Source organism: Urocampus carinirostris, chromosome 16 (assembly GCF_059441175.1).
Source record: "Urocampus carinirostris isolate Australia breed hairy pipefish chromosome 16, RoL_Ucar_1.0, whole genome shotgun sequence".
Classification (NCBI taxonomy): Eukaryota; Metazoa; Chordata; class Actinopteri; order Syngnathiformes; family Syngnathidae; genus Urocampus; species Urocampus carinirostris.
In genome coordinates this window covers 19659371-19671664 of record NC_142364.1, presented here as the reverse complement: position 1 = coordinate 19671664, position 12294 = coordinate 19659371, and the positions used below count along the sequence as shown (strand labels likewise).

General features: G+C 38.0%; 1 protein-coding gene across 2 annotated transcripts in view; it reads right to left on the bottom strand.

The window, feature by feature from the left end:
• Window positions 1-11860, bottom strand: part of antxr1b (ANTXR cell adhesion molecule 1b) — a 31717-nt gene extending 19857 nt beyond the window's left edge. The window contains exons 1-10 of one of the 2 annotated variants that reach the window (XM_088355792.1): window positions 11802-11860; window positions 3506-3577; window positions 3356-3427; window positions 3178-3259; window positions 3063-3096; window positions 2699-2778; window positions 1683-1751; window positions 1533-1613; window positions 1401-1461; window positions 1072-1170 (exon numbers count right to left, since the gene is read on the bottom strand). In XM_088355792.1, coding sequence (XP_088211918.1) covers window positions 1072-1170; window positions 1401-1461; window positions 1533-1613; window positions 1683-1751; window positions 2699-2778; window positions 3063-3096; window positions 3178-3259; window positions 3356-3414 — 565 coding nt within the window. In that variant the 5' untranslated portion in view covers window positions 3415-3427; window positions 3506-3577; window positions 11802-11860. Of the gene's footprint in view, window positions 1-1071; window positions 1171-1400; window positions 1462-1532; window positions 1614-1682; window positions 1752-2698; window positions 2779-3062; window positions 3097-3177; window positions 3260-3355; window positions 3428-3505; window positions 3578-7976; window positions 8480-11801 lie in introns of those variants that run through there. The other variant, XM_088355791.1, reaches the window with a different exon arrangement.
• Window positions 11861-12294: the final 434 nt, after the last annotated feature.

The following is a 12294-nucleotide window of genomic DNA, read 5'->3' as shown; positions in this document are numbered from 1 at the left end:
AAATTTTTATGTACCTTTTATACGAGTTGCTGATAAGCCAAATGTTATTTCCTGCACTGTTAGTTTTTGGTTTAAGTGAAAGATTAGTCATGTTAGTTGGGTTGAAATTCGAATTTATTTGCTGTAAATTGTTTCAGAGGCTATTAAAAGTTGTTTTAGTAATTACACTGAATGTGCTTTGTTTCGTTTTGTATATTTAATAATTTCTTACGGCAATATTTAAACTTTTACAGCAAATGAATATCGGCTTGAAATATCGGTTATCGGCCTCCTCCTTAAACTATACTAATATATAAAATTACACTTATTCATACGAAAGTGAGAAGGGAGGCCAGAAAGCAAGGCCGAGGTTCTTTTTTTGCAAAGACTACGCTCCCGTCTCTACTGGATCCGAGATTCCTCCATGGACATCTGAGAAGGCTTGAGCAATAAACCAGCTGATCCTAAGCATGGTGAGGCGGTGATCATGTGGTTGTTTTTGGGCAAGCGATTGGAAATATTGCGGCCCATCCGCCACAATGAGGATTTTGAATGTTGAATGGTATTTTTGATTTTATTGATTTGTATCTATTTATAGTTTGTAGAATTTTGGCCGTTCCAATTGTTATTTGTTTAACACACTGTTATTCACACTCAATGTGTTTACAACCACAACATTAGCCTGCCACACTCCTATAAAAGTCTTTTGGGTGATTTTATGTGCCCCGTTAAGATTATTCACACTTACTTCTGAAGAGTGAAACTTGAAAGCTTCTCTGGAAACTACGGGGAAAGCAATCTGCTGCTTCTTAAGGTTTTCATTTATTTATTTTTTTCCAACTAGCTGCTTTAGCTGGCAATTATGCAGGGAACTTGGCTCGGTTTGGCTTGTCATGGCAGGGATTTATATAAGAGTTAAAGGCGTCCTAATTTACAGGTTTTGGATGGGGTTTATGGAAATGTTAGCTACTATAGGCCAAACCATTGTGCTTTTTTATGTATATTCTTCAAATATATCTGATGCTAAACTATTAGACTCCTCCTTTATGGCATTGATGTTTGTCAGTTGAATCATTTGGAGTGGCTACTTACTAAAAGTCACTGTGTCATTGACGTGGAAGCTGCAGAGGACTTTCTGAACATCGCGGGCATGGAAAAAGCCGTTCCCTCTGATTACCACCTGGAAAGATTCTGAAGGAGCATTACAAGCGATTTACTTGCCAAAGAACAAGTGTACTACTCACATACAGTAGTAGTCATGTTTTTATCATACGTTACAATTGGCAAGAATTTGTTCGTTTTCAACATGCAATCTTGTGTGAAACAGGCAAATTTACAATGAAAATGGACTTTGCGGTTATCAAGACGACAGGAACAATATTATTGGTATCTTAAAATAGTAAAAATATCTGTGGTCGTACCTCCTGCACAGATGCTTGAGGGCTCAACTGCCAAAATTTCAATGCACGACCTCTTTAGGATCTACAGCAACATAAAACCAGTTAAGCAAGATTGGTTTGTAAGTCTGTGTGTGTGTAGGAGATGATTTATACCGAGTCAATGACCACATGCAGCGCCTGAAAACCTTCTGTCACAGGAAAGACATGGTCTGCGCTGTCAGCGATGGTTGACAGCTGTAGATGAATCATAATTATTATCATTATCTTCTTGGTGCAAAACATTTTTCTTGCTGACTTGTTCACCTGGGTTTCATTGAAATCTTTGACTCCCACACAGTAAACAGTGGCACCCAGCTGGCGTGCTCTACCAGCCTGAGTTGAAAGACAATAAACAACGAGAGGAGTGTCAACCTCAAAGGTTAGTTGACTCAAAGGGCAGATGTTGAATTTAGTTGTCTGACACATCAGTCTTGGTACTGTGGCAGACAATGACTATGTTTACATGCAGGGAATAGTCCAAATGGGATCAGAAGTCAGATTTTTGGACTCCAAGCCTAGAGACAAACAAATAACCCCGTCTTCATGGCATTTGCAAGTAAGCCAATAACAAGGGCGAAGGGAGAGGAACGTCATTACGCATTTAGACGTCATAACCTATTGACATTAAATAAAGAATTATTTCAGGCTTGTTTCCTTCTTGCTCCAAAATTAAGCTCCATTGCTGTGTCCAATAGGTTTTCAAGGTGTGTCCGTATGTGCCTTGCCAAGGCATAGACTTACACTATATATAGGTGGCTATGACAGACATTTTTGCCGTGGGAGAAAACAATGAAACAGAAAAAAACAAATAAATCAACCAATACGCATGAGGTGTTTATTTTAGAAAGGAAGCTGGAGTATCATTCGTTTTTGTACTAAAAGTCCAGAATGCATTGTGGCAAAACAAAGTATGACACATTGACGAAAACTGCACGTGTCCAGAAACAGTTATACTGCTCAAAGGCGAACACATACATGAGTTACAAGAAAATGAAATGACAAAAAACAACAATCACAATTGTAAATCGCAATTGTCAAACAGTTGGACTAATAACTAAATCGGATTTCTGTAAATGTTTAGATGGCTTTTCATAATTGAAAAACTGACAATAATCTGTTTCTGGTCGAATTACTGCCTGCATGTAAACGTACCGTATCAATGTCATGAGGGGTAATTCATGACATGAGTCAAAATGTTAACACTTGAGGCATATGTCAATAGGTAAATAAAGCATTCGGTTGTGATGTTTACTGATATTTAAAAAATTGAAGTTTCTTGCCTCTCTTTGAGCCAGATCAAACTGATTTTCCCTCAACTCCCCATCCGTCAAAGCAATTATAACACTTGCCGTCCTGAAACCTAAACGCAGAAATAAATGTGAAAATTGACAGAAAAATAAACACAGACTGTAGACCTAAGAAATTTTTGATATCACCGCTTTACGAGCGGAATACCATCATAAACAAAAGAGTTTCTTATGCATTCTGCTTTATGTACAATAATTTATCTGAATGACAGAAACAGGCAGCTGTCTTTTCAGGTTATTTACAGATATTTTTGCAGCTCCAGCTGATGTTTCTGCCATATGGGTAAATGGATGGACTCAAAGACTTGCAAGATTACGTATGTATAAGAGAACTTACCATCCCCTGTGCCGTAGTAAATTTGCTCACTGGCCTGAAATTTAAGTCAGCAAGGATTTTTCTCATGGAGTTGTTCTCAGGATTGTCTTCTATTGAAAAATTGCAGATGACTCACCTTTGACAAACCAAGGTGCATGTTAGTGTCCCCACCCGGTTGGACAGTGCTGAGGTTCTCCAACCCGGCTCGTATTTGCTCCCTAAGTGTAGAAAAAAATATGGAAACAATTAAATGAAAAAAAAATCAAAATAACACAGGCCTCATGAGAATGCATGATTAAACTCATTAACATGACCTATTTTCCGTCAGTGACATGAGAATTCGTCCATCTGTTGAAAAGACGATAAAAGACATCCGTAGCTGAGGACTGAGAATAAAAAGAGTTTTTTTAAACAACATTGCATTTATTGTACTCTGTAAATCAGAAAAGGTCAGTCCAGCTTACCTAATAAACTTGTAAGCCAAGTGGTCCACAAAGTAGTAAATTTCATTCCAGTGATGCTGCACACTGCCAGATCTAAAAATTAAATTGAGACCATCATCCTTACAAAAATATATCTAAATGTAAATAATTGTTAATCATAGTATAAAAAAAACAAATAATTTAACATATTTTAAATAAAACCGCATTTAACAATATATACAATGGAACTTTCTTATTAGTTCTTCCTGTCATTGTGAAGCGGAATTCACCAAGCGTTGAATTGTTCACCAAATAATATGCACCTTGAACTAGGGTTGGACTGTTGTGAGACAGGGTAGTTTTACTCTACTTATAGATCGCAGCGAGGGAGTGGTTGTAAAGAGGTTTTAAAACCCTAATATGAAGCTGAAACCATAGTTGGAAACCCAGGCTAGAAACTCTAAAAGGCTTTAAAATCTTAATGTAATGGTTATATAGCGCTTTTCAGGTTACTGAAGACCTCCTGAAAGTGCTTTACAATGTGTTTCACACTTACTCATTCACACACCGATAGTAGTGTCAGCCATGCAAGGCAAATGTCTGCTTATCGGGGGTATTAAGGATTCAGTGTCTTGCCTAAGGACACTTCGACATATAACACGGAAGAGCTGGGAATGGTATCTGCGAGGTCTTGATCCCAAGACGAGTGCTTCACCCCCTGAGCTAATTTGAAAACCTAGCTGGAAACACTAAAAACGCTTTAATACTGTACTTCAATACTGAGCCCAAACCCCAGTTCAATAACTTAGCAGTAAACCATAAAAAGCCTTTAAAACCCAAATACAGAGCTGAAACCCTTGTTTAAAATCCTAGCTAAAAACCCTAAGAAAGCCACTGAAACCCTAAACTGAAGCCAAAACCATAGGTGGAAACTTAAAATGCTTTAAAATCCTAACACAAAGTCCACAACCAAGTTTGAAACCCTGACTGGAAACCTTAAGAAGGCTCCAATACTCTGATATAGAGCCCAAGCCCTAAACACCTTTAAACCCCAAATACAGAGGTAAAAACCCTAATTTGAAACCCTAGCTGGACATCCTAAAAGAGGCTTTATAACCCTCGAATGGAGCAAAACCCCTAGTTCGAAATCCTAGCTGTAAACCCTAAAACGCCATTAAATCCCTAAAATGGAGCCAAAATCATTGCTGGAATCCCAAGCTGGAAAACCTAAAAGGCTTTGAAATCCTAATATTAAACCCAAGCCCTAATTTGAAACCCCAGCTGTAAATAGTAAAAAGACTCTAAAGCCCTACAATGGAGCAAAAACCCTAGTTTAACATCCTAGCTGGAAATCCTAAAAAGCCTTTAGGACACTAAAACGGAGCCAAAATCATAGCTGGAATCCCAAGCTGTAAAATCTAAAAGCCAAGCTAATATAGGCCTGTGCCCTAGTTTGAAACCATAGCTGGAAACCCTAAGAAAACGTAACCACTCTAATAAAGAGCCCATACCCTAGTTTGAAATCTAAGCTTGAAACCATAAAAATGCTTTAATGTCAAGACCCTAGTTTAAAACCCTTTCTGGAAACCCACAAAGGTCTTTAAAACAGAAATTTGTTTGAAGTTTGAAACCCTAGCTGAAAACCCTTATCAAGCTTTAATACTCTAATATGTGCCTAAACGCAAGTTCAAAATCCTAGTTTGAAACCCTAAATATGGAACCACAATCCTAGTTTGAAAATAACAATAATTATTTAAAATGTACTAAACAAGGTTTGCAGAACCTAATGCAAATCTTCTTTTAACTTTTTTTCAAAGTGTGTCACTAGCACCACTAGGGGTACAGAAAAAATCCAAAGCATTCCATGTCATATTATTCTCTAGTTTGTCTATACACACTCAAAGTTTACTTGTATAGTGAAAAACTTCGACATTCTGCAGTATACAGTATATATAGCTTTCAAATTTACAAACTTAAATAGTGTGTGTTGTACTTGTATACAACTGCTGCACGGTATTGTTTTGTACACCTGTTGTGGGCTTGTGATAACTTTTTTTTCATTCTGCGCTTGAAAAATAAATAAATAAATAAAGCAAAATAAATTGTGGATAAAGCATTTAGTTTTTTTATTCGTTTCCTTTGTTGATACTGCCAAATATTGCAGAAGCAGACATTTCCAGAAGGGGAAAAGTAAATCAAAAGGAGCCTTCGCAAGCCTCTTCCCTCTTCTGTTTTCATTTATAATCCTGTGAATTGAATCCCGGCGCCGGCGCCGCCAAACCTGCTTTGGAACGGCTGGCTCTCATGGTGAAAGGGTTCACTAGCCTGGGACAAAGATGTCGTCTGCAGCTGCCATAAGTGACGCGTGGCCGCAGTTTGAGGACATAAATCCCTCAAGTTTATTTTATGATCCAATGAGCTTTCTCTTTTATAAAATTTTGCTTCTCGTGATTTTTGACGGATTTGCGAGATGCGTGTCCTCAAATCATAGTGTGGTTATTCACGGAACATAAACGCGGTCATATTGCATGTAGGCATTTATTTGACCATATCTACTTATCTTAAGGATCAATCTGTCAGGTTGATATTTTCAATGCATTGTTTTTTTTGTCTAGAATAAGTCTGCTTAAATTTGGCCCAATCGTTGTTATCTTTCTAGCCATGTAGACGTCAACTGATTGGTGAACAATAGTTCTTAATGATTTGAATATTACCATATGACTTTAAAATGACTCTGTATTGTTCTTTAAAAGGTTGTTATTGTTGATTTGTTATTGTTGATTTGTATTTGATTCCAAAGTCTTGATCATATCATTACTGAGTATCGCTGCACTGCAAAATCACCGCTGTCGAATTAACACTAGAACAGTTTTATGAGTGTCCAGAGCAATTTCGCAGGTTTTAGACTGCTACCTTTTAAACTGAATTGATCTCGCTCCAACACTAAATGACGCTCAAGGCAAAAACTAAAACACAAAAACTCATGTTTGATATTATCAGGGATCAGAATGGAGATTTTCATTTTCAGCTGAAATAGCCAGGGTCCAGGGGCCGCAGGCCCCGGCCAGGTCCAGGGCGGAGCATTTATCTTATTTGCTATGTGAAAATTGCACTAGATTGAATTAAATCCAACAAAACAGAAACCATGTATTTTTTTCAGTTTTAAGATGTTTAAAACAATTGGGGGATTACAATGTTACAACCATCACCATTGTTGTTGTGTTTTGATGATGAAGATGGACCTTGTATTTAGCTACTAATCAACAATATATATGAAAACATATACATTAATAACCATTCATCATTAATTTGAAAATAGAATGCACAAACTGAACATGCTTAAAGAAAATACATGTCAGTCTGTGAGTCTTCTCCAGCCATGACCACTTAAATTTATTCTTGATTCCTTTATCAATCTCGGAGACAAAAGCCTCGTCTTCTTTTCTTAGTATTTTCATATTTACTTTTTCAAACACTCATTTCACCGTTTGAAAAGACCGGAAGGAGCGCCATGTTTGAGAAAGCCAATGCTCTGAACAAAAGCTCCGCTGATTGGTTATCAGCGAACCTATCGACCAATGGTAGGAGTCGATCTATTTGTTGTGTGTTATAGATCTAATGCGCTGCGCTTCTTTTTGCCGATTTTTCTCGCGATCTCTAACTGCTAACTTGGGGTGATGAAACAGTCACGTATCATACCTCACCCCCCCAAAATATTTTCTCATCGAATTTAGACGATTTACGGGAATGACCTTTGGGGTTCAAAAACAGCGGAAATCCGCGGATCCGCGGAAAATTCTGATCCCTGTATTATCAGGTGTCTAATGTGACTGAGGATTTTGCAACCCATCTGTGACTACTCAAGAATTGGGTACTTGTACTGGTATAGGTCTGGAATAAAGTGATATACTGGCTAGAAACTGGGAATGAGGGATATCACTTATATTCAAATTGATACCACTACTAATTGTAGGAATTCATTGACAACGACACTAGTTGTTGATAGCACAAGTACATTAAATGATATCCCTCCCAATCAAAAATGGCTCATAATTTTAGAGAAAAAACAATAAGCCCCCGTATATTATTTTTTCCCTAGATTTAAATAAATGAAAATATGATATTTATTAAACTTATATTTCCTAATAGTAAACTAACCACTGGAGGGAAGCCAATGGGTGTCATTATACCCTGAATAAAGGCTGGTAGGGCACCGATACTGGTACTAGTATTGGCACTCATTAATCACTTCTTCAAACCATTTGTGTAGCTAAAGCAATGTTTGCATATAATCTTTGTAAACTAAATATCCAACAAAACGTAACCCTCAGTTTGTCACATTCTAATGACAAAAACTGTTAGCTATAGAGTAAGATGTGACACGACTAAGTTATTTGAATGACAAAGCAGCAGCTCAAGTAAGCAGGCGTGCAAATTTTTTTCTCTCTTTAATTGTTTTTTTTCCTGCATCAGTTCAGGAGGCAAAAAAAGGAAAGAAAACTGAAATACTCACTTGTCCAAAACAAAGTACAGGTCAAATCCTCCATAGCAGGAAGAGCCGGCTTCCCTCTCATCAAAGCTTTGTCCTGCAGTGCCAACCACCAGCACCACCACAACAATCCCCACTTCCACGCCAAGCAGGACCAGCCTGCACCAGCGTCGGGACATCCCTTATAATTTGATAGACAGCCTGGTCCCTCGTATGACTTTAGGGGAATGTAAACATGAGTGCTCTCCAGTTTTTCCCCTTAGGACTAAGGATCAGCTGCAGGCATGCTGTGAAAAGTATGAACGCGTCTGGAGTCAGGCTACGATCTCCTCAGCAACAGATGTGAGCATGGAGGAGGGGGAGTGACGGCTCGGATGTCCTTCCTTCTCGTTCCACGCACTTGAGCTTGTCAACAAATCGGTGCCATAACAGAACATTGAGTTACATAAAGCGGTAACACACATTTGGTGATCTAATGCAGGGGTTGGCAAACCACAATATTGAAAGAGCCATAATGGATCGAAAAAAAAAAAAAAACATGTCTGGAGCTGCAAAAAATGAAATCTTTACATAAACATTATAAGCAACACATACTATATATATCTATATATACCGAAAAATGTTACGAAGTGTTGTGTCATGTTTGTCCACCGACAGATGCCGTGTATTTTTCCATTATCAAACATTTTTGAAAAGATACGAGGGAGCCACCAGGGAGTGCCAAAGAGCCGCATGCAGCTCCAGAGCCGCTGGTTGCCGACCCCAGTCGTGTAGGAAGTATTGATTGTCTATACCCCATTTTTTAGCTGAAAGCTCCTTATGTGGCGCATGCAAATACGTGTATTTCTTAAACACCCTCAAACAAACTCTTCTTTTTTCATCCTTTTTGGTGTATGGTTTGGCGATTGAACTGTACTTGAAACAGGCCTTTTCTTACTTTCACTATTTTCATGCTACACTGACAAATCAAACTTGGGGACGAACATGAAATCACTCACCAACTCCATCCCCCCTCCTCCCCAGTCCTGCTTCCTAATTTTAAAATTTAGTAGGAAACTGACAGAGATGGGAGTTAGCTCACACCTTGTAGAATGGATTACGGACTACCTGACAGGCAGAACCCAGTATGTAAAACAGGGGGGCTGTACATCGGACACTGTGGTTAGCAGCACAGGATCTCCGCAGGGGACCGTGCTGTCTCCGTTCCTATGCACCCTGTATACGTCGGAATTTCAGTACAACTCTGAGTCCTGCCACGTGCAGAAGTTTGCTGATGACAGTGCTATCGTGGGATGTATCAGAAGTGGGCAGGAGGAGGAGTACAGGAAATTGATTCAGAACATTGTCCAATGGGAGCGATGCAAACCACCTGCACCTGAACACTACCAAGACCAGGGAGATGGTGGTGGACTTCAGGAGCACTAGAACTCACCCGGTTCCTGTAACCATCAAAGGAGAATGTGTAGAATTTGTCCAGACCTACAAATACCTGGGTGTGAAGCTGGACAATAAACTGGACTGGACTGCCAACACAGAAGCTCTATGTAAGAAAGGTCAAAGCCGACTTTACTTCCTCAGAAGGCTGGCGTCCTTCAACATCTGCAAAAAGCTCCTGAAAATATTCTATGAGACTGTTGTGGCAAGCGCCCTCTTCTATGCGGCAGCGTGTTGGGGAGGCAGCGTCAAGAAGAAGGATGCCTCTCGTCTAAATGAACTGGCGAGGAAAGCGAGCTCTGTTGTGGGCACAGACCTGGACAGCCTGACAACAGTAGCTGAGAGACGGGCACTGGAAAAGCTGCGGTCAATCATGGACAATTCATCACATCCACTACACAGCATTATCTCCAGACAGAAGAGCAGCTTCAGCGACAGACTGCTGTCACAGTCTTGTACCACGGGCAGACTGAGGAGATCTTTTCTTCCTCATGCCATGAGGCTCTTTACCTCCACCCGGCGGAGTAAAGGCCCACTTTAAACCACACCCCCAACATTGCATATTACCGTATTTTTATTGCAGTGTGTATTCTGTGTAGCACGATCTAGATACTCTATATAACACGCTACATTGGGTATCAACATGTCACATTGGGTATATGTGTATTGTATTCTTTTTGCTTTATTATTGTTTTGTTCTCCAGCGCAGGGATGCTGCTGGAAGTGTGAATTTCTCTGCGGGGATGAATAAAGTATCTATCTATCTATCTATCTATCTATCTATCTATCTATCTATCTATCTATCTATCTATCTATCTATCTATCTATCTATCTATCTATCTATCTATCTATCTATCTATCTATCTATCTATCTATCTATCTATCTATCTATCTATCTATCTATCTATCTATCTATCTATCTAATGTGTTGCGCATCCCAAATAGATTTGCTAGAAGTAAAATAAAAGCAGATAGGCACAATGGGAAAAAATATACAAAACCTTTTTTATCTTAGTTGGGCATTGTAACCACATACTTAATAGAGAAAATATTCTACTTTCAACCTTTTTAAGGACATCTCAAACGATGCACCCCGCCTTTAAAGAAAATATTTAAATCGTCAATAAATATTTTTCCTTAATATTACATTTATCTAATGGCACTGTACCATTCCTTTGATTTCAGGTTTCTGTTTTTAAAATCCAATCAATCCAAATTTATTCTTACAACAATTTCTATACCCAAAAGTGCAAGTACTGTATAAAAACATTCAATGTACATTAAAAAAATACACTCTCCTTTCTCGCACAGAAAGGGAGGCACAGTCAAATATACAAACACACAAACATTGTGGAGGGGAAACATGGCAAAGCACAGATCAACCATGTGAAGAGAGGAACTAAATGGCCACTAGATGGTAGCTGACACTCATATCTGCACAAGGCTACTGTTTTTGTTTTTATAAGCTAGACCGCAAATAGCAAACTGAAGGTTTGGAAGACAGAGTCCTTCCATAAAATTAAAAATCAAGTTGTAAAAACATCAAAATGGAAAACCATCTTCTGTTTTCTGACATTCTACAAGATTTTTTTAAAAATATCCCTTTATAACAAATGTTATAGTGAAATGTCATATTATGTATTTGGCAGTTTAGGATTTCAGAACTAGTTATGAGTCAATGTGTTCTGAATACAATAATGTGAGTAAATTATGCATTCATTCATCAATGCTCTTTAAAACAGATAATCGAATGTGTCTTGTTATAACCGTGTCTAAATTTATGATTTTGGTTTGGTGGTTATATTTAATACAAACATATCTTCTAGAAATACACCTGATAAAAAAAAGTTTACTGGCGCCAATATTAAGCAATAATGACAATAATACTGTCACATAATGGCTAATAACAAAATACAGTATCTTAAATTAGGTCAACCTAAGGGAATTTTGTAATTAATAAAATGTTCAATTATTTTTTTTCTCAGGACGACTGCCTAGCTCTGCAACGATATGTTTTTTTTTTTAACTCAAAACCAACATTTGTTTTTCTATTGTCTGCTAATAAATTAAACACGCTTTATAAGCTAAGAAAATGGGTTAAGGTTTCTTTTAATAACGTATAATTTTATGTCAATTATTCAATGTTCTTTCATACATAAATCGTTTTTTTTTTCAATAACCAGTTATTGATTTATTTACTAAGTTACCAGGCAGTGTCAGTATTGTCATAATAAATATATAATGATCATAAAGCTTTGACTATTTTACTGGCCCATCAAAGTTATGACAAGTTACCTGTGTGTCAGGGTAAATCTTGGATTCCTGCATCAGTGAGTGTATCAGATTTTGCCCATTTATATATTTTTGTGGGAAATAAATGCATTTCTGTACCGTTAATGAAAGAAGTTATTTTACCTTACCTGCCCAACGGAAAGCGGAGTCAGCCAACTTCATGGGCCTTTTACCAACCTCTTCTTGGACGTTACCGCCACCTAGCGGCGGACATGGCAAGTTTAGTTTCCAACGTTAGTTTTGGTGTCGATTTTAAAAGCAAATTCAAAATGACTTTAAGTTGATTTTAAGGTTGTTAACATAAGAGATTAAATTTATTTTGTCATTATGAATCACCACAAGCAAAAGTCACCCGTTTTAGGTGTTCCACCAGCTGCTCCTGGTTTAGCTCATGATGGTTAGCCAAATGCTAATTAGCAGCCAGAAGTCGGCTACTAACCAGGCTAACTAAATCCTAACTAAGCCAGGTACGTAAAAACGTTATTGTACCATCCACAAAATCTAATTTGATTCACTAAACTTTACATTGTATTCATAATTAAACAAATGCGACAAAACTCTGCTGCATTTGAGCTAACCGCAAGTACCCTAGCACATTTGCATTCCTATATATATT